This window comes from Cetorhinus maximus, chromosome 3 (genome assembly GCF_964194155.1).
Source record: "Cetorhinus maximus chromosome 3, sCetMax3.hap1.1, whole genome shotgun sequence".
Classification (NCBI taxonomy): domain Eukaryota; kingdom Metazoa; phylum Chordata; class Chondrichthyes; order Lamniformes; family Cetorhinidae; genus Cetorhinus; species Cetorhinus maximus.
This window is the reverse complement of record NC_135881.1, coordinates 54,544,610-54,571,067: the sequence shown is the minus strand read 5'-3', so window position 1 is coordinate 54,571,067 and position 26,458 is coordinate 54,544,610. Positions and strand designations below refer to the sequence as shown.

At 44.2% G+C, this 26,458-nt stretch overlaps 1 protein-coding gene and 1 pseudogene across 1 annotated transcript in view; one reads left to right on the top strand and one right to left on the bottom strand.

The window, feature by feature from the left end:
• malrd1 (MAM and LDL receptor class A domain containing 1) overlaps positions 1 to 26,458 on the top strand; it is a 314,776-nt gene that overhangs the window by 194,343 nt on the left and 93,975 nt on the right. The window contains exons 18-20 of the mRNA XM_078535594.1: positions 4,978 to 5,158; positions 19,224 to 19,352; positions 21,350 to 21,514. Of these exons, the coding sequence (XP_078391720.1) occupies positions 4,978 to 5,158; positions 19,224 to 19,352; positions 21,350 to 21,514 (475 nt within the window). The remainder of the gene's footprint in view (positions 1 to 4,977; positions 5,159 to 19,223; positions 19,353 to 21,349; positions 21,515 to 26,458) is intronic.
• LOC144679223 (small nucleolar RNA SNORA53) lies at positions 31 to 240 on the bottom strand (annotated as a pseudogene).

The window sequence follows — 26,458 nt, the reverse complement described above, 5'->3', positions numbered from 1 at the left end:
GGCACTTTAAACCAGATGGATTTTGATAAACGTGTCTACACAGCAGCAAAGTCCTGATGGCAGCAACAGCCAGGAGTAACAGGTTGTTCACATCAGAACAGAGGGGCTACCGTGCAGGTATATTACTTTAACATGCCAGTGACTCAAGCACCTTTGACTGTACAACCACAAGTTGATGAATGTCCCCTGCAAGCCCACTGGAGAACCCAACACCAGGGTGCAGAGATCTACCAGCAAGGCAGAACAGATACAATCAGATTGGCCGGCAGCTCTCTGAGGCAGGACTTCCTCCTGAGTGATGGACGGAAGCCCCACCCCCCAGCCAATCAGTGCTTATTCGAGTGTTATTTGGCAGTGCAGCAGGCAGCAGGTTGTGTTCTCTGCTGACTCTTTGGATGGCGGGATGGGAAACCCTGCCATCCTAAAACTCCTGGCCTAGATGGTTAAAGGTATTATAGAATGTGTCTACATGCCATTGTAATGTAAAGGTGCTTGGCAGAGCAAGGGTTAACGTGAGACTGGAGAATAGCCCCACCCACGAAATGATGTATAAAGTCACATGGTAATAGACTGGGAGCACAGTCTAGAAAGAACAATCTGAAAGCAGCCTACCTGCATGGCAACAGCACCATGCATGACATAACCTGAGATCTGTAAATAGTTAAAGATTAACAATAAACAATTCATGTTCAAATATACAAGCCTCAAGATCTCATCATCTAGACATCTAAAGGGAAAGTATGTACCACTTTAAAAGTCAACAGCAATGATGAAATTTGGGCTTGGAATTGGTTTAGAAAGGAGACTGTGTACAATTTACTGAAAGAACTGTGTTTCCATGATATATGATTGAAGTTTAAAACATCCAGGGTTAACTAAGCATTCAATCTATACAGATCATACGTTTCATCCTGGGAATTTATAACCTATTCAGAAATAAAAGAAAGGTGCCCAACATTAAGTTGCAACATGATTAATTAATTGAGCAGTCATTTCCCCAAGATTTAATTACTTTCTCAAAATTAAAGAGTAGACCAACTTTAAATAAACCCAATAATTACCATTCATTGCTGTGAAATATGATAATTGCTATCTGTTGGAGTCAGTTTGTCTAACTGTCTGTCCGTCTATCTGATAATCCCTCCGTACGACTCATCATCAACCTGCCTATCTTTCTATCCTTTCATCCTGCTACAGCCCCATTTTTAACTGCAAACTGAGCTAAATTGGACTCAAAAATTGGACTGATGTTCTGTATCATTCTCTTATATTTTATATAAAATAAACCAGTTTGCTTCTTTCTTCAGCAGCCATGCAGCTGTTTTGAAGTTATACGTTGCTTTCTTGATTGTGTGCCAGCTGTCTCTGTCAACAGTCTCCTGCTCCTACACCCATGGGCCAGTGTCAGCCAGAGAGAGCTGTCTATTCAGCTGGTCTCTGAAGTGTTTGTGAGGTGCACCTTGGTCTTGCTCATTGGAGCATAGTTCATGATAAAGAACGGCTTTTGGCATTCCGGAATCCTCCTTGTGTGAACCTCACTGAGTGCTACAATGTCAATGGCCAGCCGGGCGAGTGCACTGGGTTTCTTTTTGTTTATGTTTTTGTTACTTCTTTCTTTACACTGCTGTAGGAGATGTCCATTGGCTGTAGTCAGCCAGCCACATGAGTTTGGGCCACCTTTTCTAGGCTGCCTCCATGCAAAGAAGCAGTGCAATCTCTACAGAAGACTGCTTGGTCATTCAGGGTGCTGCTGGTTGATGTTATTGTCTCAGGGTAACAGTCAAATGACTTGTTCTATGGAGCTACCTACATGCAGAATCAAAGCGGCAGCTGCCAGTGTAATCTTTTACCAGCTGTTTCACCTCTCCCACATTGCTGTAGGACTTTTCTTCCTGCCTACAGTAAGTCTGTTTAAAGTGAAAATCAGCTCACACAGACTGACTCTCCAGACTAAGTGTTTCTCTACAGTGGCTCAGCAAGCTGAGATGGCTGCAGCAACTGCAAAGTTATGTGTATTATGCCAGAGTGTCCTTCTCCTAGGCCTGGATTTTTCCTATGGCGGGCGAGCTAGGTGGGAGCGGGCAGGGGTGTGCACAGAGCCGACCGCTGCCCGCGATCAGCTGCAGCGATCTCCCTGAGGCACAGAGCTGCCTCAGGGAGTTTGAATGGTTATCAGAATTAATAAAGAGTAGACTTAAAAATGTATTCAAACTTGTCCCCTCATGTGACTGTGTCACATGAGTTGGGACATGTTTGTAAAGGTGGGAAAATTTATGTATTTATTTTATAAAAGCTTCAGGAAACCTCATCCCACCCGTGGATGAGGTTTCCTGAAAAACATGGAGGCTGCTTGGGCTTTTCGCCTTAAGTTTGGACGGGCAATGTTCTGAACTACTTTAATTACTTCCTTAACGGCCTTAATAGGCCATTGACATTTCGGCCAGAGCGCAGCCGCCTCCGGCGTCAACCGAAAGATTCAGCTCCTAGACTTTGGTTCAAGAGCCTGCTCTCAAGGCAGAGGGGTTATTTGTCCCAGCTGGGTTTCTGGCCATCAGTCCCTTTGTGCTTAAGCTGACACACATGAGACATGGGAGGTTGAATGCTGTATCGCCTTCATGGACATCGAACCCATCAGGCCTCCTCCACCTAGTCTCTGAGACAGCTGTCTTCTGTGAAGACAGAAGGATGGGCATAGTGGCATGTCCCTGATGACAGTAGCTAGCACACACAACAACTCTATATTATGAACCCTTGGTCACATTATTGTTTAACGAAGTATTGAGCTATAAATCTTCAGTATGGATTATAGGTTAAAATATCCCAGGGCTCATTTCAGGAGCAGAGGTGTGTTTCTAACTCATATCCACTGCTCACCCACTGAAAACTGGCCTGGAACTATAATCAAAGACGTGCGAATTGGGAAACAGGTCTAATCTCACCATTGCGATCCTGTCCCTGTCTCAAAACTGCTGGGAGGTAGAATCTTCCAGGGGTCCAAGTGACTTGGAGATGGACCTGCTGCCTCCAGTGGCAGGCTTGAGGCTGAATTGGAGGCAGGCTGATTCCAGAATGGGCAGATTAAAAGACCCGCCTTTGTTCGCAGAAAACCTCAGCCCAGTGCTCCCGATGCAATATATATAGTTGAATTTTCTGATCACTTTAAACCTGCTCCCATCCCTCACCACCTCACCCCTCAGCCTACTCCCTCACCCTATTCCATTACCCATCTCACCCTCACCTCCTTCACACTCACCTACCTCATCCACACCCCTCACTCCCCTCACCTTATCCTCCCACCCCCTCATTATACACTTTATGAACAGAACAATGGAAGTCATTGAATAGCCCATAAAACTCCCAAAGAAAACAAACAAACTCTTCAAACTAGCTGTGCAAACAAAAGCAAGCACTGGTAAAACAATTAGGTAGTTGGATTGTAGTCAAGAGCCCATAAAACTACCAAAGTAAACAAACCAACTTCAGAACTACATTTTCAACAGATGCCTAGAATGAATACGTAAAAGCAATGGAAAAAGATTAAACATTTACACATTATTGTCATACTAGGCGATCCTTTCAGTAGTGTGAAATGTACTCTACCTTTTTATCCATTAGATGACTTTTTAACTCATCAGAAGATGTTTCCTCATTTCCAGCATTGTTCTTTTACTTGACAGCTTGCCAGTTGGCAGAAGTAGCAATCTGGCAAACACATTGTTTAAGGGTTGTTACATCTTCCAATCACAGCACTGTCATGACTCATCGTAATGAACACCGGTACAACTCATGCTACACCATTTCATGATGAACTATACTTTACTTATCTTTTGAACTCTTCCCATCTCCAATCCAGGGGTCATGCCTCCATGCAGCTGGTGTAAAACCTGACAGCTACTAATGTCCGGCTGTTCCCCTGAAACTGAGAAAACTTACTGGAAATAGGCTCTCAACGTACCCACAACATTGCCTTCTTCATAGGAGCAGGCGGGTTCGGGACCTGCTCCCTCACCAATCCTAGTGAAAACGGCCGAGGACAGAAACAGAAAAGGGATCTCTGGCCTCCCTGTCTCCCTGTTCAGCTGCCAGTTTTTACCCAGTCCCACCTCCATCTGCTCCAGATCGGGACCATGAAAATTGGGCCTCTTGTATTAATTATAAGGCGCAGGATTTTACGCGTTGGTGAGCGGGGGTGGGGCCTGCTCGCCGACACATAAAATGATGCACGGTGATGTCGGGGAAAATTTAAATTTTCAGGAAGGCGGGGGTGCAGTGAAATCAGCTGCGAGCCCACTGACCTGACAATGGCCAATTGAGGCCATTGACAGAGTCAATTAATTAATTAAAGGACCTACCCGTCCAACCTTAAGGTTGGAAAAAGCATGAAACCTCATCCACGGGTGGGATGAGGTTTCATGTCGGTTTTTAAAAATTTTAATAAAGTTTTTGTGAAAATTATGGACATGTCCCAACTCATGTGACATTGTCATTGACATGTAAGGGAAATTTTACTTTTCTATTTTTAGGTTTTTTACATTTTGAGTCGATCTCCCTGAGGCTGCACTTAGCCTCAGGGAGATGAGTGCACTCTTTCATGTGCATGCGCGAAAGAGCGCACTCTCGATTTAGGGATTCCCCCCCTACCCGCACAGGGAGCGGATAGCGCTTCTGTATGGACATCACGCTGGGCGAGCCTTAATTGGCCCGCCCACATAAAATGGCGCCACGCCCCCAATTGGGGGCGCCGATCGGAAGTGCGCCTGTGTGTGCCCGTCCTCTAACTTCACCCTCGACAGGGGGAAAATTCAGCCCAAGGAGTTTAAAGAAAAACAAGGGTGACCCACTTCTTTCACATTATAAGTTTATGTTAAGTTGGATAGCTATCAGTTTGATGTGGTGTAGCACCTTGCATGATACCAAGGCTTTGGAAATTGTTTATTACATTATTAATAAGATGCTTTTTAATCACTTTTATTGCAGACAGATAAAAATCTCACTGAAGTATGGAACAAAACTGAGAACCAGGGTGCTAGATGGAACAAGGGAGTGATACATTTGAGAAAGATACGCAACTTTGAAATCATTTTTGAAGGAATCCGAACCAAGAGTTTTGGGGGTGGAGCAGCTATTGATGACATTCAGTTCAAAAACTGTGCTCCAGGTCTGTAACAGAGCTTTCTACAAACTATAAGATTTTAATCGCAATTATAAGCTAGACTAGCCTACTCATTGAGCAGTCCATGGTGTTATCTAGAAAGCAGCCCGCTTGATTGGCACCACAGCCACAAACATTCACTCCCTCCAACTCCAGCGGACCATGAGGCAGTTTGTACCATCTGCAAGATGCACTGCAGAAACTCAGCAAACCTCTTTTGACAGCACCTTCCAAACCCACGATTGCTACCATCTAGAAGGACAAGGGCAGCAGATACATGGGAACACCACCACCTGGAAGTTCCCCTCCAAGCCACTCACCATCCTGACTTGGAAATATATCACTATTCCTTCACTGCCGCTGGGCTAAAATCCTGGAACTCCCTGCCTAACAGCACTGGGGGTGTACCTACACCACATGGTCTGCAGCAGCTCACCACCACCTTCTCAAGGGCAACTAGGGATGGGCAATAAATGCTGGCCCAGCCAGTGACGCCCACACCCAAGAATTAATTTTTAAAAATCAAATGGCCAGCAGCTCTCTGGTCCCAGCAGCACCATGGGGAGCAGTTACCATTGTTGGGACTACAGCCAGTTCTCAGAGCAATCATTCATGCAGCCGAATGCCAAGGTAAGTGGGGGTGGGGGGTTCAGCGTGTGGTAGGGTGGCATTGCCGGAGCCAGATTGGCAATCCCTGGCAAAAGGGGTGGGGAGAGGGGAGACTGGGATGGATGGGACAGGAGGTAGGGGAAACCCAGTGTTGGGAAGACCACGGGGGGATATCCTCCGATGAGCACAGTGTGCTTGTAAAGGAGATACCCTACTCCTCCTTGCCCGGTCACCAGTCAAAGTAATAAAAGCTGACGGGCTACACCCTCAACATGGGCCTCTTCTGCTGTGAATTGAATTCCAATGGCAGACGGAAGGGGCCCTTAAGTGGCCATTAATTGGACACTTAAGGGCCTCAATTTGGCCCACTGCCTCCCAATGCCTCCCCCTGCTGCTGGTCATCTTGTGGTGGGCTGGGCAAGTAGGCACCAGGAATGGCACCCACCGCTGACGCACAGTAGCAGCAGTGTGTACCATCTACAAGGTGCACTGCAGGAATTTACCAAACCTACTTAGACAACACCTTCCAAACCCACGACCACTACCATCTAGAAGGACAAGGGCAGCAGACAGATGGGAAGACCATTACCTGGATGTTCCTCTCCACGTCACTCACCATCCTGACTTGGAAATATATCACTATTCCTTCATTGTCACTGGGTCAAAATCCTGGAACTCCCTCCCTAACAGCACTATAGGTGTATCTACACCACATGGACTGCAGCAGCTCATCACCACCTTCTCAAGGGTAATTAAGGATGAGCAACAAATGCTGGCCTAGCCAGCAATGCCCACATCCCATGAACGAATAAAATAGAAAACAAGGCGCCCAATTTTGTGCACCCCAGCCTTCCAACCCACCCACAGCGATCCATAAAATCCAGCCTTGTGCACCTATGATTTGAAATCAGATGCTTTGAATGTCTCCAATCTTTGAAACATCAGCTAAAACTGAAGCAATCTTAGAGGTGAACTTGGTATTTGGATTTTGTGCAGAAGAGATGTTAACAAATCAGCAGACCTTTGACACCTTAGCTGATGTACTTTTCCATTGAAGTGTGGCATTCAACTTCAGAATGATTCCTGCTATTTGTCCCTTGTACTCCAGGTTTGTCTTCAATATTTCCATGTGAGTGTAATACTCAGCCTTTTTAGAGCTGGGGTCCAGAGGTCTGAGTCCACAAGCTCGGGAGCCAGAAGTTGACTTCTGCAGAGTGTCCACCCCACCCCCATATCAGATCCCATTTTTCCCTTTTACTCCTCTGGCTCTGTGAATGTAATGAATAATGGAGTTCCACACATTTACAGAGGCTACAAGTAAGGACCATAGAGGGCTTACCTTGACTGCACTGGCAGGGTTGCTAAACTTCTTCCTGCATTGCAAAAGATCTTCAGGAAGTGGGAATCACTGCCACAGCCACTTCCCTCCACAAATTTCACACCACATTCTTGATCAATTTCTAGCCCACAGGCCCAAATGCCCCTCCTAGTCCAAACCTTCCTAGGAGGACATGCAGGTCTGGTTCTTTGAAGTCTGCAGATTGTTCCATCAAGTGGCTGCCACTCTTGTCTTCCTTGCAGTTCTGTCATTGTCTATTTAAGCAGCAGTAGGTTTTATATTCTAGTGTTGCACCAGATCACTGCATGTCCTTCAGGTTTTTACACAGCCTGCATGCCTCCGGCTATCTAAATTGCCTTACTTTGCAACTCGTTGTGGGATCAGTGCCACAAGCTGAAGGCAGATGGAAGTCCCGCTTCACCTCAGCAATAAGGGCTTCAAAATTTCAGAACAACAGATTGCTTTAATATAATGTTACTGTATAAAAAAGTCCCAATGTGCTTCACAGAGAGACAGCCAGTAGACAAATGGGCACTAAAGTAAGAAAAAGATATTTTAGGAAGGATGAAGAGAGGCTTGATCAAAGGGGTGAGTCTTAAAACAGGAAAAGGAGGTGGAAAAGCTACAATGTTTAAGGAGGGATTTCCAAATTGTGGGGTCTAAGTGGCTCAGGACCAATTATGGGCGACAGAAGGGGGCGTACACAAAAAGCCAGCTAACCTTGTGTCTATTAATTTTGCATTCATAGGCAGGATTTCCAAGTTGTCGGATGGGCGTGGCGGGCAGGCCTGGGAGCAGCTGGGAAACAGTCCACCACCCGCAATCGGCCCCTGACCGCGATTTCACGCTGGCTGGCCGTTCTGGCCAGGCAGCGCGAAAGGTGCACTGAGAAGCTCAGCGCTTCTGAGGCGAGGGCGGGAGGAGAGCGAGGGCGGGGGGAGAGCGAGGGCGGGAGGAGAGCAAGCGCAAAAGACTGCGTATGTGTGGGGATGCACGCAATGAAAGATCCCTGAAAGCAGGGAACTGAAGAATTGTACAATCAAAACTAAAGCTTTTAACAATCGGAAAAAAATGTTCCCACATAGGACTCACTCACACGAACATACTAAAAATTATGTGAAACCATTTTTTAAAATTAATGTCGGAAACCTCATCCCATCCATGGATGAGGTTTCCTAAAAAATCCAAAGGCCACCTGGCCAATTCGCCCACCCGTCAACCGTAAGGTTCGATGAGCAGTGAAAAATTACAGTTAAGTTGAAACTTTAATGGCCTTACTAGGCCTCTTAATTCAGCGGGTGCGCCGCCGACTCTCATGTGCGCCCACCATCCGAAATGTCACACACTATTTAACGCCCGATCGGGTCGGGCGCCTGCCCACCCGCGGGATGTAAAATCCTGCCCCAGTGTCTTCAGTTATTCACTTACAATCCATGCTAAGTAATAGGGTACCTCTTCATTGCTATAATAGTAATTTGGCAGAGCTGATTGCTCATCCTTTATGGAATTGAACTGATTTTCATGCCATTATACACAGTAAGAAGCTTTTACATTGGCATATTTATTAAAGAAATCAGTTTAAATGGACAGAAGATCAGGAGTGATTTAGGGAGGGATTTCCAGAGTTTAGGGCCCTGACAGCTGTGGGATACTATGGAGTGATTAAAGTAGGCGATGCTCAAAGGACAGAATTAGAGGAGCGCAGATATTTCAGAGTGTTGTGGGCTGGAGGGCATTACAGAAATAAGGAAGGACAGGGCCTTGTAGGAATTTGAAAACAAGGTGAGAATTTTAAAATTAGGTGTTGCTTAACCCAGAGCCAGTGTAGGTCAACAACTGTAGGGGTGAGGGGCGAACGGGTCTTGTGCAAGTTAGGACATGGGCAGCAGGCTTTTAGATGAGCTCAAGTTTATGGAGGGTAGAAAATGGGAGGCTGACCAGGAGTGTGGTGGAATAGAGGTAACAAAGGCACAGATGAGGATTTTAGCAGCAGATAAGCTAAGGCAGGGGTAGAATAGGTGATATAACAGAGATGGTTATGCGCACAATAATCTCCCTGCCCCATTTTCCTCTATGCCTACAGGATCATATATGCACAAGTGTAATAAGTGGAAAATCTGACCCAGTATGCGAGAGATCTGGATTAGCTTCTGTCAAGTTCAGAGGGGAAGTAAAAAAGAAAGTAAAAGAGGCAAAGAGAAAGAGTACAAGAAGAGACTGCCAACTAACATAAAAGGATATCCAGAAGTCTTCTACAGGCATATAAATAGTAAAAGAGTAGTGAGAAGGGTGGTATAGCCAGTTAGCTCAGATGGTTGGAGTGTAGTACTTAATAACGGTGATGGCCTGGGTTCAATCTTGTAGTGGTCAAAGTAATTCTTGGGGCCTGTCCCTTCAGCTTGTCCCATTATGATACCATGGCATCATAAAAAAACTGCTGGAGATAGAGATGTGTGGAGCGCTATGTTCGCAACCTTCAAACACCGAGGACACTACACAAAGAAAAAGAGGAGAAGTGAGGCTGATTAGGGAACAAATAGGGATCTTGAGACAGAACGCATAACTGAGGTATTCATTTTTTTTTATTCATTCGTGGGATGTGGGCATCACTGGCTAGGCCAGCATTTATTGCCCATCCCTGGTTGTCCTGTTCAGAGGGCATTTAAGAGCCAACCACATTGCTGTGGGTCTGGAGCCACATGTAGGCCAGAACAGGTGAGGACAGCAGATTTCCTTCCCATAAGGACATTAGTGAAACAGATGTGATTTTATGACAATTGACAATAGTTTCATGGTCATCATTACACTTTTAATTCCAGATATTTATTGAATTCAAATTCCACATTTCGCCTTGGTGGGATTCGAACCTGGGTTCCCTGGGTCTCTGGATTAAATAAATACTTTATATCTGTCCTTATCAAAGAAGAAGATGCTGCCAAAGCAGGAGTTCCTTAGGGTAGTGTTCAACCATTTTCAGATGTTTCATCAATGACCTTCCAGGGAATGGCTGTACCCAAGCTTTTGTTTAGTTGAAAAATGTGTAAGCGTGGACATGCTCCTAGCTGAAATTTCCTGTTTCTTTCAACATTGCAATGCCTTGACCAGTCAGAGTTGACCTGCCTGGTTTGACCTTAAGCAAAAGCTTGGCAGTTAACTGTTCCCTAGTGTATTCTCCATGGCAATGCCTCTATCAATCAGGGTCCACTTGCCAACCAATCAGCACTCTCTTCTCATGCAGTATAAATTGTTGTTCCCTTTACAATTTGTATTCTTGCGAATCTGTCCTGATGAGTGTGGGATGAGAAGCTTCAACAGCATGTCTCTTTTTCAGCAATTGATGACCTAAACTTGATTGTACAGGGCTCAATTTCAAAACTTGCAAGTGACACAAAATTTGGATATATTGTGAAATGTAAGGAGGATGGTGATTGATTACAAGGGGACATAGGCTGGTGGAAGAACAGACATGTGGCAGATGAAATTTAATTCAGAGAAGTATGAAGTGATACATTTTGATTGGAAAAATGAGGAGAGGCAATATAAGCTAAAGGATACAATTCTAAAGTTAGGGGGTGTGGTGGGGGGGCAAGGTGGTGGGTGTGCCAGAAAAGGGAGCTGCACACTTCTGATACCATGTTCTATGCGGTGGGTAAAATGGTTACTGCCCTGAAGTCTTTATTTGCATATGATGACATCAGCGGTCACATGAATTTGGCAGTCCACAGCATGTAAATATATTTATCCAAACAGTGTGGGGGGGAAGTTAAGGAAAGAGCAATTAACCACAGGTTAGGCAGAGTATAGGAATTGTGTACGGGTCATTAAAGAAAAACGATATATGTAGTGATGAGTGTGTGAGGGTGATAGGAAAGGAAAGAGGATGGTTAACAGGAAGGTGGGAGGGGGGTTACCATGAGGGAGACATATAGGGTACCTCCATACAATGTCAGCCAGAGCGTCATAGGAACAAAGGGACAGGAATAGGACATTTTGCCCTACATAAGGAAATATTAGGACAAATAACAAATAATGGTCAAAGAGGTAGGCTTTAAGCAGTGTCTTAAAGGAGTAAACTGGGGTAGAGAGGCAGAGAAGTTTAGGGTGGGATTTCCAGAGCTTATACCTTGGCAGCTGAAGGCATGGCGACCAGTGGTGGAGCAATCAGAATTGTGGATGCCAGAATTAGATGAATGCAGATATCCCAGAGTATTGGAGGGCTAGAGGAAATTACAGAGATATGGAGGTGTGAGGCTGTGGAGCGATTTGTAAGCGAGGATGAGAATTTTTAAATTAAGGAGTTGCTTAATCATAAGACCATAAGACAGCCAATAATAATAATATAATAACCATAATCGGCAGCCAATGTATGGCAGCAAGTACAAATGTGATGGGTGAATGAGCCTTGGTGTGAGTTAGGACACAACAGCATCAGAATTTTGCCACGGGCACAATAGGTAACAGCAATAGAGTGCAGGAAGCGCTGTAAGTTGGTCAAGGTTGCTTCCAAATGTCAACAACTGAACAACGGATCAGAGGTAAAGGAGCTGCATCTTACAGTGTTGACCTGAGCAGAAGCATAGGGCTGGATTTTGCCAGCCCTATGGAGACAGGCTGGTAATATAGGGGGGGAACCCGATGTCCTCCTGTCACATGGCATTTTACCAGCGGCAGGAACTTCTGTGGCGCAACTACCACTGGGTAGCCAATTGAGGCAATTGATTGGCCAACTGAATATCACTTCCCACCCCCACCGACATTTTGCCTGAGTTGGGAGGACCACCAGGCAAATGCTGACAGCCTTCCAGGGGGTTCCAGAGTGGGAGTGGGGGCCCTCTTTTACGGCCACACCCGGCAGCAGTGGCCACCCAAGCAGCAACAGCATCACTGCAGTATGACAATCCCCCAATTGCTGGAGCATACCTGGCTGGCCCCAGCTGTTTAAAATGAACTTATCTGCCCTTCGAGGGAACATTGCATGGAAGCACACTCTCCTTCACCTTACAGCATATCACTTTTTTTAAATGCCCCATTATTTGGTCTTTGGGAGATTTTGGATGATCTCAGTTCCTGCAGCAGACAGCTTGAAGAAAAATAAGAACTTGCATTTGTGTAGCAATGTCTTTGTGTCTTTCATGTCCTCAGTGTGTCTCAAAATGCTGGAAATCAAAAAAGTGTACTCACTGTTATTGTGTAGGAAAACACAAGGGTCCAGCTTTACAGGAGGGGAGGAAGAAGAATGGAAGGGCAGTACTGATAGGGGATTCTTCAGTTAGGGGAACAAACAGGCATTTCTGCAGCTGTCAATGTGACTGCAGGATGGTGCTAGGGTCAAGGATGTCACAGAACTGCTGCAGGACATTCTTATGGGCAAGGGTGAACAGGCAGAGGTCGTGGTCCACATTGGTAGTAACAACATAGGTAAGAAGGAGGATGTGGTCCTGCAATCAGAATTTAGGGAGCTAGGTAGAAAATTAGCAAGCAGGACCTCTAATCTCTGGATAACTTCCAGTGCCACTTGCAAGTGAATACAGAAATAGGAAGATAAGACAGATGAATGTGTGGCTGGAACGATGGTGCAAGAGGGAGAGCTTTACATTCCTGGGACACTGGGATTGGCTCTGGGGGAGATGGCACCTGTACAAGCCGGACGGGTAACATCTGAACAGAGCTGGGACTGAGTTCCTTGCAGGGCGGTTTGCTTGTGCTGTTGGGGAGGGTTTAAATTAACTCAACAGGGGTGTGGGAACCAGGAAAGAATATTAGAAAGTGATACCAGGATGCAAGAAATGCTGGGAGAGGCAGATAGCATGAAAATAGAGAATAATAAGTTAATAGACGGAGTCGGAACAAGGGAGCAAGTAATGAAGTCTAAATCAGGGTTACACTGCATGTATGTAAATGCACGGAGTATAGTTAATAAAATTGGGGAGTTGCAGGCACAGATTGCCTTGTGGGATTATGATATTGTGGCGATAACAGAGACCTGGCTTAAGGAAGGGGCAGATCTGCATGTTAAATATCTCTGGTTGTAAGGTGTTTAGAAAAGATAGCAAAGGGACAAAAAGGAGGAGGGCAGCGTTTTTGGTTAAGGAGAGTATTGAAGTACTGGAGAAAGAGGATGTGTCAGAGGGTTTTGGGACAGGATCAATTTGGCTAGAGCTAAGGAATAAGAAGGGTACAATTACATTGCTCAGTGTAATATATAGACCAACAGTAGTGGGAAAGATATAGAGGAATAAATCTGCAAGGAAATTATAGAGAGGTGCAAACATCATAGAGTAGCTATAATGGGGGACTTTAATTACCCGTATATAGATTGGGATAGTGGTAGTGTAAGGGGCAGTGCTGGACAATTGTTCCTAGATTGTGTTCAGGAGAATTTCCTACAGCAGTATGTATCCAGTCCAACAAGAAAGGAGACACTGCTAGACCTGGTTCTTGAGAATGAGATGGGCCAAGCAGATCAAGGGGAACATTTAGGGGACAGTGATCATTGTATCGTAAGGTTTGGGATGACGGTGGAAAATGACATTGGTCAATCCAGAGTAAAAATAATGAACTGCCAGAGAGCGGACTTCAATGGGGCAAGAACAGAGCTGGGCTGGATAGACTGGAACCAAAGGTTGGCAGGAAAAACAGTAGCTGAACAATGGGTTGCCTTCAAAGAGGAGATGGTTTGGGCACAATCAACATATGTTCCCTCAAAAGGTAAGAGTAGGGAAAACAAACCCAGAGCTCCCTGGATGACACAGGAGATGGAAATTAAGTTAAAGAAGAAAAAGCGTGCTTATGACAGGTGTCAGGTAGCAAATACAATTGAGAGCCAAGCTGAACACAGAAGGTTCAGAAGGAAGGGATGTGAAAAAGCAAATATGAGAAGCAAAGAGGGATTATGAAAAAAGGCTGGCAGCTAACATAAAAGGAAATCTCAAAGTATTCTATAAGCACAACAATAGTAAAAAGGTGGTAAAAGGAGGAGTAGGGCTGATTAGGGGCCAAAAAAGGAATAACACAAGAGGCATGGCTGAGGTGCTAAATGAATACTTCACATCCGTCTTTACCTTCGGTGACAGAGGAAGAAACTCGGTCTCTAGAAGGGCTTAAAATTGATAAGGTGGAGGTATTGGATAAGCTGTCAGTACTTAAAGTTGATAAGCACTGAGACCAGATGAGATGTATCTACGAATATTGAAGGAAATGGGAATGGAAGTTGCAGAGGCACTGACAATAATCTTTCAATGTTCCCTGGATATGGGGGAGGTGCCAGAGGACTGGAGAATTGCAAACATTAAGCCCTTGTTCAAAAAAAGGTTGTAAAGATTTGCCTTGCAATTACAGACCAGTCAATTTACCTTCGGTGGTGGGGATATTTCTAGAAACAATTATTCAGGATAGAATTAATAGTCACATGGAAAAATTTGGATTGATTTGGAAGCGTCAGCATGGATTTGTTAAAGGAAAATCATGTCTAACTAAATTGCTGGAGTTTTTTGAAGACGTAACAGAGATGGTTGATGAGGGCATGGCCATTGATTTAGTGTATATGGACTTCCAAAAGGCTTTCGATACAGTGCTACACAACAGACTTGTGAGAAAAGTTATAGATCATGGAATAAAAGGGACAGCAGCAATGTGGATACAAAATTGGCTGAGGGATAGGAAACAGGCAGTAATGGTTAATGGGTATTTTTCAGGCTGGAAGAAAGTTTGTAGTGGAATTCCCCAGGAGACAGTATTGGGACCCTTGCTCTTCCTGATATATATAAATGATCTAGATCTTGGTGTGCAGGGGACAATTTCAAAGTTTGCGGATGGCACAAATCTTGGGAGAATTGTAAACCATGAGGAGGACAGTGCAAAACTTCAAAAGGACATTGACACATGGGTGGAGTGGGCAGATAGGTGGTAGATTAAGTTCAAAGCGGAGAAGTGTGAGGTGACACATTTTGGTACAAAGTGGAGAGACAGTATAAAATAAAAGGTACTATTCTAAAGGGTGTACAGGAGCAGGGAAACCTGGGTGTATATGTACATAAGTCATTAAAGGTGGCAGGACAAGCAGAGAGAGCTGTTTCTAAAGCATACAGTATACTAGGCTTCATTAATAGGGACATAGAGTAAAAGAGCAGGGAGGTTATCATGAACTTATATAAGACACTGGTTAGACCTCAGCTGGCGTATTGTGTACAGTTCTGGGCACCACAGTATAGGAAGGATGTGAACGTGTTGGAGAGAGTGCAGAAGAGGTTTATGAGTATGGTTCCAGGAATGAGACGCTTCAGCTATGCGGAAAGATTGGAGAAGTTGGGACTGTTTTCCTTGGAGAGGAGAAGGCTAAGAGGAGACTTGAAAGAAGTTTTCAAGATCACGAGGGGTCTGGACAGAGTAGATAGAGAGAAACTGTTCCCACTTGTAGACAGATCGAGAACCAGGGGGCACAATTTTAAACTGTTTTGCAAAAGAAGCAAATGCGAGGTGAGAAAAAACTTTTTCACACAGCAAGTAGTTAGGGTTTGGAATGCACTGCTTGGAAGTGTGGGGGAGGCAGGTTCAATTGAGGCATTCAAGAGGACATTGGATGATTATTTAAATAGAAACAATGTCCAGGGTTACGGGAAAAGGGCAGGAAATTGGCAATAAGTTAAAATGCTCAGAGAGCCTGTGCAGACACAATGAGCCAATTGGCTTCTTTCTACATCATAACAATTCTGTGATTCTATTCAAGTGTCACCCTAGAATATGTACTTCACAAGATCCTCCAAATTTGGTGCAAGGAAGGCAGTTCAAAAGCAATGTCCTCTCCCAAGCCAATAATGCACTGCATCAAGGCACTAATCGCTCAAAATTGGCTCTGCCGGGCAGGACACATCATTCATATAACTGACTAACTGACACCAAACTTCCAAAGCAACAGCTCTACTTGGAACTCAATCGTGGCAGGAGACTCCCAGGAGGACAGCAGAAATGTTTTTGGGATGTTCTCAAAGCATCCCCAAAGAGGTCACCCATCCTTGCTGACTCATGGGAGTCTCTGGCTTGTGACTCAGCAAAATGGAGAAGGTTCATTCAGGAAGACACCGAACACATTGAGAGTCTCCATCGGGAACATGCAGAGCTGAACTCGAGACATCAGAGAGAACACACAAACCTCAAAACAACTCATCTACTTGGCCCTCCAAGCACTACTTGACCTGCATGTCGCAGAGTCTACAGATTGCGCATTAGGCTTATCAGCCATTTCAGAACCCATCAAACCATAGTGGAAGTAAGACATCCTTGATCCCTAGAGACCGCCTCAGGAGAAGAGATTACGTACTAGAGTAGAAAAGGGGCTTGAACCATTGACTTATGACTCAGAAGTAACAGTGCTACCACAGTGCCAAGGCTGACAATTTGCTGCTACCCTCTACATATTAACAAGGCAGTAGACATTAAAGAATAAACTCATTGATCCCACTACCCCAACAGAATATGTTGTTCAAAGGATCAGAAGTAGGGCAATCATGAGCTAGGCCTCCTGACCATAGATCCAATTCCTTGATCTGTAATTTTGAACATTTTTCCAGTGTGAGGGAGTCTGCGCTTTTAAAGTTTGTATGTTTTGAGACAGACCCTATCTGAAAACAGAAATAGAAAAGGGAAGCAGAGAAAACAAACTGACCCTCCCATTTTCTAAGGAAACAATAACAAACAGAGATTTAGAAACCAAAGCTCTGGGCAGTCTGAACCTGGTTAAAAGATATAAAAGGACACAGATCAATCCAAGCTGTTTAGTGGCAAGTGATGAGTCCAGTGGTGCAGAAGAGGCAAGCTGAAGAGGTCAGAATCCAGATATAGTTGCTGCAGCTGTTTCTATTACTTGAGGATAACATTGGGTGGATCTATACCATCCAGACTGAGTTTAGCAGGTTCTGCAGTTGTGTGCTATCTATGGTGAAGACCATGCCTGTGGAACTTGGGTTGCTAGTGTGCTGTTGTCAGCTGGGCTAGCTCCTCGAAGGAGAGGAGCTGAAATCCTTCATGAGGAAGATAGAGGTTTGGAGGACTTTAGGGCCAGGATATTGAGGTCAGCGAGTGGGGGTTTGGGGCCTGTTCGTCGACGCGTAAAATGACACGGGATGATGTCGGGCGAAACTCCCGACGCCACCCCGCATCATTTCAATTTTCAGGTCGGCAGGGGCGCAGCCGAATCAGCTGTGCGTCCGCCGACCTGTCAACGGCCAATTGAGGTCATTTACAAAGTAATTCAAGTAATTAATGGACCTGCCCATCCAACCTTAAGGCAGGCCGGGAGCCCTAGCGGGCTTCAGAAAAAGCATAAACTTCATCCACGGGCGGGATGAGGTTTCATGAAGGTTTTTAAAAATTTAATAAAAGTTTGAATAAAAGCGATGGACATGTCCTAATTCATGTGACAGTGTCACATGAGGGGATATGTCAGGGAAATTTTATGTTTGTGCATTGACCATTTTTGAATTTGGCGCCGATTTCCCTGAGGCAGCACTTAGCCTCAGGGAGGTGAGCGCGCTCTTTCACGTGCACGCGCAAAAGAACGCACTCCCGGCGTAGGGAATCCCCCCCGCCCGCATAGGGAGTGCATAGCGCTTCCTGGCAGACGTCATGCTGGATGGGCCTTAATTGACCTGCCCACGTAAAATGGCGGTGTGCCCCCAATCGGCAGCACCGATAGGAGGCGCGCCTGCACGCGCCCGCCCCTGCACTTCCCCCCAACAGGGTGGAAAGTTCTTCCCTATGACTGAGTATGATCACTAAAATCTGAGTGGACTGCAGAGCCAATTCGTAAGATTGGTCTTAGTTGTACCTACCATTTTTTGTGTAATTTACAGTTTATAATCAACCACAATTTGCCTGTTAATTAATGTTTAATTTACATTGATTCTGGATGTTAGACAATAGGAAGTTATCAAAGATAATATTTAGTGTTTGCTTTGTTTGACTTGTATTACAAAAAATTCTTCTGTTTTTAACTGTGGAATCTTGCGATTTCATTCTTTTAGTAAATAACTGGGATTTTGGATTTCTATATTTTTTTAAGTTACTGGTCTCTACCAAGATCATAACTCTCTCTCTCTCTCCCTCTCTGGATTCTCTACCCACACCTAGGGCAGATGAAGTATATGCTTCTGTCTGTTTCCGTAGCTCATTTTTTCCCCTGGAACAGTTAGCTAGCCTGAAGCTATAGCTTGAGGGAGCCACTCCACATCAAGTACCTCTAATCAGGAGTCTCTCTCACTTACCATAGCCATAATTGAAAGGATCTTTAGTCTGATAATCAACCTATTCATCTGTGCTATGAATGCACCTTCCGTGGCTATCAGACATCGTAACACCAGGGATTAAATTCACATTTTGTAGCTCCTGCAGCATAAATCTTTAATAAATTGTTTATCTTGGCTTTTATTAAAAGTAAAAAGCAAACATTAATTTGCAGCGGCAGGCACAACTGAAGATACAGTAGAGTTAATATACAGCTAATCATTGCATCTTGCATCTATCTGTTTACTTCCAAGATAAAAGGTGTGATTTCCTCCTCAGCCTCTATGAAAGTGTGATTTTGATAGGGTGGGATCTCATCTGGCCGGGGCACTGATTTTTAGAGTCAGCTTCATTTGACTATTTTCATTGGGATTCTATAGGGCAGTCAGAGGAGAAGGGGAAACATAGGCTGCGGTCCTTGGGAGACTGCAGCTGTTTAACTTGGTGAAGGGGGAGTGTGTTGATTGTCCTGTGGATGACTGCACAACCTGGAGTTTAGAATTTAAAGCACCACTCTACCTGTGTACAGGAACACTGTGACGCAAATAATAGCAAATATGTCATGTGACATATACTAGTATTTTGCATCTTGCTACAACACATCCACTCGTGCTTGGATAGATGAGTTGGATATCTGCTGTTGCTTCTGGTAGGAAATCCTAAAATGGGGCCAACTCCTCAGCCAATGTCTCACTCCATCAACATAACTCTGAAGGAAATTCTGTCCCCTTGTGGCTTTCCAGAAGCATTATCCTTAAGACTAAACACCTTTAAATGAGGGTCGTTAGGACTTGGTAATATACTTGGTGAATCTTGATTTGACTGTGTTTATTTGCAATATTTCAGATGTGAGTTTATCGGGCTTTTGCCCGGCTGCCACTGATTATGTCTGTCAAAATGGCAAGTGTGTTCAGTCAGATCTGGTCTGTGACTACAAATCAGACTGTGAAGATGGATCAGATGAATTTCACTGCTGTAAGTAGACTTACTATTCAAACAATTAATTTAATTGCCATTTAATTTTCAATATAACCTAATAGTTAGTCAAACAAGAAAACATGATGCATAGCTATAAATTATTTTTGGACACAGATGACTGATATCCTTCCTAATTTGCTCTTCACTGTGTCTTCTTGTTATTCGGTAATGTGAATTCTAAACCATAATGTCAAAACTCTCCTAAATAAACCAGCCACACTTTGAAGAAAAGGTATCTGTGTAATAAATTGTTACTACTGTTTTGCATTTGAAGTTTGTACTCATGGCTATAAATTTTCAATTTTGATTTTCAGACCATTTTTCAACCTTATACGCTCCATTGACTCAACATCTGAACATGTGCATATGACATTGATGTGAAAAATATGTAAAGACAGTTTCAATTTTCATGCACTAGGATCAATTACGTATTCAGATATTATTGATGGAAGCTTCTAACTTTGATGAAACCACTTCTCATGTACTTAAATTATTAAAATAGGAGCATTTTGACTGTTTCTATTAAAAAAGATTTCCCCTTTGACTTAATCAGATATGTGATATAATTTAATATATTCCTCTACCAGGTCATAGCCTTGGTGCAAAAGGATATGATATTTCACTCATGCACCAATTTACCTTCTGAGTGACGATTAGTCTAATTGAATCCATGTGTACATTTATTGGAAATGACTCATTTACATTACTGTTACATCAAGAAGAGGAGAGATCCAAATGGCTAGTTCCCTTGCTGTTTACCTGTTCCTGTTTATAACTTAGTGCCAAGAATAACTGACATATTGAAATGGCCTTTTCCCTTTAGCTTTGAATTTTTTTTTTAAACCTTTGACACATAATATGCCGCTCATCACTATTTCCCCGGCTTCCTTGCCTCCAAACCTACCACCCCGGGACCAGGGAAATTCTGCCCCATACGTGAAGATGCTTGTGCTGGTTCACCTGGCACCGCAAATATTGAAAAATCGGATGGATGGTAGCACACCTATAAAGTACCATTACTTTGCAACCACAGCCTCTTGATTTATTTTGTCTCCGACTCTATGAGGTGACAAGCCGTCCCAGTCCAATGTGATCGTATACACATTGCAGTTTACATTGTAGCAAGCTACAGATATTAGGAAAACCAGGTTGCACTGATGCATTTGGTGAAATAATTTCATAAGATGTTGCCAAGGGGACTGGAGTTAACAAATGCAAGTTTGTCTTTGGCTTCCATCCAAATTTCTTAATTAAAAAAATTAAATAATATCCAACTTCTTTTTCTTTTCTATGTTTGCTAATTAAGATGCCCTTACTAGACCTATATTCCGTATTTTCTGCTCCAGTGTAGATTTGTTTACATTTTCATTTCAAAATCTATCTCCATTTTTCTCATTCATGAGACGTGAGCATCACTGGCAAGGCCAGCATTTATTACCTTTTCTATGCCAGCTGCTAAATTGAATGCTGTCAACCTCTCTCATACTCCATCACCCGGTAAAATAGTTTGCTGTTATTTGGAGATTTTGTAAAATTACTATATATGACCTATTCCATATGAATGCGAAGTGTGGACAACAGGGAGTCTGGCAGAATCTTGCTTTGCTTTTCTTTGCCTTGATCATGCCTGTCTAAAGAGGTTTGGGTGATTTGGTCCCCTTCAATTCTTCATTTGAAACGAGGTAATTATCAGCTGCTTGACTTCACTCTCACAAAATGTATGCCAAGAATCCGCCCGGGGAATCTCCCGATCAGTCGCTGTAACTCAGCTGGAAACCGGATTTGTGCATGTACCCTAGCTTTTTGCTAATCCTCCGCTGAGGTGACAGTGGTCGATTGGAAGAACCACTCCAAGGAAATTTGCAATGATACCTTACACAGAAAGCTGGCAGCTAGTGTTGTTGTAATGGTTGGCTTCTTGTACACAAGTAAATGGACTGGCGTCAATTTCTCAATGCAATTTATTACAATGAGTTTTTGTTTTGTTTCTTCAGCACAGTTCATTAATATTCCAGGAAGCTGCAGCTTTGATGGTCCAATTGGAAGCTCTTGGTTCACTAACTGTAGTTTAATGCAAAAGAATGATGATGATTTTGACTGGACTATAGGAAGCAAAAGCAGCACTGCAGGAACTGGTCCGGTAACTGATCACACACCCGGTAAGTCCATATGCTTCATTGATCACGAAGCAGCAGCTCAGAGCGAACTGTACTTTATAACCTGCACTGTTATGAGGACTGCCTATTTTCACATCACTCATCTCTGCCCTGCCTCAGCTCTTCAGCTGCTGAAACCTCCATTCATGCCTTCATTACCTCTAGCCTTGACTATTCTATTGCATTCTTGGACGATCCCTCACTTTCTACCCTCTGTAAACTTGAGGTCATCCAAAGGTCTACTGTCCATGTCCTAACTCACATTAAATGCCATTCACCCATCACCCCTGCATTCGCTAACCTACATTGGCTCCCAACAATGCTTCAATTTTAAAATTCTCATTCTTGTTTTCAAATCCCTCCCTCCCCTCGCCTCACCTCTTCCCATCTCTGTAATTTCCCCCAGTCCTACAACACTGAGGCATCTGCGTTCCCTTAATTCCAATCCCTTGAGCATCCCTGATTTTAATTGCTCCACCAATGGTGACCCTGCCTTCAGCTGCCTAGGCCCTAAGCTCTGGAATTCCCTCCGCAAACTACTCCATCTCTCTACCTCATTTCCTCCTTTAAAACACTGCTTAAAACCTACCTCTACAACCAAGCTTTGGTCATCTGTCCGAATATCTCCTTATGTGCCTGGGTGTCATAATTCATTTTATAATGCCTCTGTGAAGGGCCTTGAGACATTTTATTACATTAAATGCGCTGTATAAATACCAGTTGTTGTTGTAGTTCTGAGAGAATAAAGTATTTGTAAGGCATTATTCACTAGAAAATAAAGAGTAATCCATTTTAACACATGTATAATTTTCTGCAATTAACTTTGGTTTAAAATGAAAACGAGTCAATGTCCAAGCATTTTATGTTTACCTCTCCTACCCAGTACAATTGGTAATGCTGTTCAACTATTGCTAAATTCAGGGTGGTTGTTACTTACTCCAAGGCTGAGCTTTGGCTTCCTTCTTCATGATAAGTGCACTGACCAACATTTTAAAGAGCCAATTCCAGCATTTCACCATGATGGCTGGACAAATGGCAACCAGGCCTCTGGCTATTGTTTTTCATTTCACTTGAAGACTCCTAGAGTCATGGGGTTGGACTTTCCTCTGGAAAGAGGATACAGGAGTATTTTTGTGTGTCAGAAACCCCGCCTCTGATGGGAACCTGACTGAGCTTCAGTTTTTGGGGATAGCCCTCATTTGGGATGAAGACGGGTTTCCTGTCCAATTACTGCTAGTGAGGACAAGAATGGTGACAGGTTTCAGATACCCACAGCAGCCATCATGGAGGCTGCTGCTTGTCCTAAGGCAGAGAGTGTGTGCCAGAGCCTACCATTGCATTACAGGGAGATGGCCCAGTGGAGCCGGAGGCCTAGCGCCCGTGAGGGAAAGGGAGTAAGTCCTCTTCCCAGAGTGTGGCAGGAGGAGGCCACCTTGCCATGCAGCAGGGGCACTTCCGTCTTCAGCATCATCTTCCTCTGCCTGAGTGTGTGGCAGCAGGCACCACCTGACCACACCCAGCACCGAGCCCAGTGCCCTTTGAGGTCCACGATGCCCCATCAACTGTGATCCCGATGTATTGTGCAGCAACAGTAAAGAGAGCATCTAGCACCTGGGTGATACACCAGTGTGCAGCCACCTGTGAGATGCCGCCAAGACCCCCAGCTGGGGAGGACACAGATGTCTGTGACCATTTGTCTAGAGAGTCACAGTCTCCCTTGGCACTGATCCACAGCCATCTATAGGTGCCCTCACCTCTGCCCATAGATCCTATGCACACGGTAGCATCTCCTTCTCCTTCGTGGTCTTTATCTCTCTCCTCTGGCCTCCCGATGCCCAGTGCTCTGCCCTTCTTGTGCAGGCTGCTGCTCCTCATCTCCAAAGGCCTGGAATTCTGAGGATGAAGCACCCATCTCCATCTGCACTCTTCCTGGTGCTCAGGTGGAGCCCAAACAGCTGTGTCCACTGCCCCAATACCCACACAATACAAGCCAATGCCAGGAAGCTGACAACCCCCTGAACTGGCAAAGTTATTAATTATGGCTCCTCCCCTGACCTGTATTGGAACTTTGTAAGAGGTGAGAAGACGGAGGTGAGGAGAATTTTTTTCTCTCAGAGGGTAGCGAGTCTTTGGAACTCTCTTCCTCAAAAGTCAGTGGAAGCAGAGTCTTCAAATATCTTTAAAGCAGAGAGAGATGGATCCTTGATAAACAAGGAGGTGAAAGATTATCAGGGGCTGGAGGATCAGCCATGATCTTATTGAAGGGCGGAACAGGCTCGAGGGGCTGAGTGGCCTGCTCCTGCTCCTAATTTGTATGTTCATGTGTTCTTTTAATTTTAAAAACCATTTTTACCTCCCTTTTAAACCGCTTCCCACCTCCATGACATGTCACCACCAGCAGCTGCAGCTGGTCTGACACCAGGCAGTTGCTGCGGTCTCCACCTCGCTGAAAATTTTAGCAAAACTTACTGGAGATGGGCTCTTAATCAGAATGCATCGATATAAATTAGTTCCTTAATAGGAGCAGGCCTGTGCCAAGGCCTGCTCCTTCCCCCTGCCCTTGGGAAAATGAGTGAGGTTAAAAATGGAGGCTTGGTGGACATTTTATTCTCAGACCCCCCCTCCTTTCCCATTCCTTCAGGACCAGGAAAATCTGGCCCATAGTGTCATTTGCTGCATAGAAGGAGGCCATTTGGCCCATCGAGTCCATGCCGGCTCTTTGTAGAGCAAACCAGTCAGTCCCATTCCCACGCTATATCCCTGTGGCCTCCACCACCCTTGTGAGCAATTAGTTGCAGGTCACTACCACTCGCTGCGTAAAAAGTTCTAACTCATAAATCCCCTGCATCTCTTGCTCAAAATCTTAAATCTGTGGCCTTGTACCATCAGCTAATGGGAACAGTTTTTCCTTGTCTACCTTATTCCAAACCTGTCATAATCTCTATCAAATCTCCCCTCAACCTCCTTTGCTCCAAAGACAACTTCAGATTCTCAAAACTAATCTTGTAGCTAAAATCCCTCATCCCTGGAACCATTCTGGTAAATCTCTTCTGCACCCTCTCAAGGATACTCACATCTTTCCAAAAGTGTGGTAGTCAGAACTGGTTGCAATACTCTGGTTGTGGCCTAACCAGAGCTTTATAAATGTTCAGCATAACTTCCCTGCATTTGTACACAATGCCTCTATTTAGGAAGCCTAGGATCCCATATACTTTGCTGACCACTCTCTCAATTTGTCCTGCTACCTTCAAAGATCTAAGCATATGCATCTCCAGGTCCCTCTGCCCTGCACACTCTTTAGAACAGTGTCATTAAATCAATATTGCCTTTCTCGATCCCTTCTGCCAAAATGCATCACCTCTGAATTAAATTCCATCTGCCACTGTCTGCCCATTCTGCTGGCCTATCTGTGTCCTACTGCACCCAATTTGTACCATCCTCACTGTTTGCCACTCCTCTTAGTTGGTATCATTGGAAGATTTTGAAATTCTACTCTGTTCCAATATCTAAATTATTTTAAAAAAAACGGTGGTCCTAGCACTGAGCCTTGGGGAACAGCATGGTCTACCACCCTCCAGTCTGAAAAATAACCATTTACCACGACATGCAGTTTCTGTCCTTAAGCCAATGTTTTATCCAAACTGACACTGACCCTCCTATTTCATGAGCCATTATTTTGTTAACAACCTTTAATGTGATACTTTGTCAAATGTTTTCTTATAATCCATATAAATAACATTTATTGAATTCCCTTCATCAACTTTTGCTGTTACTTGTTCAAAAAATTCACTTAGATTGGTTAAGCCTGATCTGCCTTTTACAGATTTGTGCTGGCTCACCTTAATTAACTCAAACCTCTGCAAGTGCTTGTTGATTTTTTTTCCCCTGATTATTGTTTCTAAAACCTTACCCACCACTGATGTCAAACTAACTGGGTTGTAGTTACGAGGAGTGTCCTTACACCATTCCTGTCACATCTGTTATCCTCCAATCCTCTGGCACCTCTGCCATATCCAGGGAAGATTGAAAGATTAAGGCAAGCCCTTCCATTATTTCCACCACCACTTCCTTTAGCAACCTGGGATGCAAGCCATCCAGACCAGGTGGCTTTCCACTAGAAACATAGTCAGCCTTTCCAGTACCTCCTCCCTCACAATTTTCACTATATGCATTACCTGTACCATCTCCACTTCTACAGAAATTTTGTCAGCATCCTCTTCCTTAGTAAACACCAATAAAAAGTGCTCAAATATTCTAGTCTTACCCTGTACTTCTAAGCATATATCACCCTCTTTGTCCCTGATTCACCACATTTTGTGCATTTACATAGACCCATTGTAAACCGGTCTTTGTATTCCTTGTAGTCCTTCTTAGTCTACTCCTATCTAATATGGAACTATACCCTTCTCTAGTACTGTCAAACACACACTTTATGCACCTTATTCTTCTTTTCTATTTCTACTGCTGGTGCCCATCCCCCTGCCAATTTATTTTAAACCTTCCCCATTTACATTAGTGAACATACCCATGAGGTGCGTGATTCTAGTCCCGTTGAGGTGCAGCCTGTCCCATTTGAATAGGTGCTCCTGATGCCCTCCCTCCTACACTATACATCAAGCCATTTATCCTATCTTTCTATTTCTATTCTACCTGATGCACAGCACTGTGAGTAATCCAGAGATTACTACCGTCAAGGTCCTACTTTTTAACTTCCTCCCTAGCTCTTGAAAGTCTGACTGTAGGACCTCAATCTCTGCCCTCTCTGTTGTTGGCATACTGATATGTACTACTATTGGCTCACTCCCATCCCCCTGCAGACTGTGCACCCTCTCCGTTATGTCCTTTATTCTGGCAGCAGAGAGGCAACACACTATGGGGACTCACAATGACAATTACAGAATTGCTGTCTGTCCCCCTGACCATGGAATCCCCTATTTTGGCTGCATC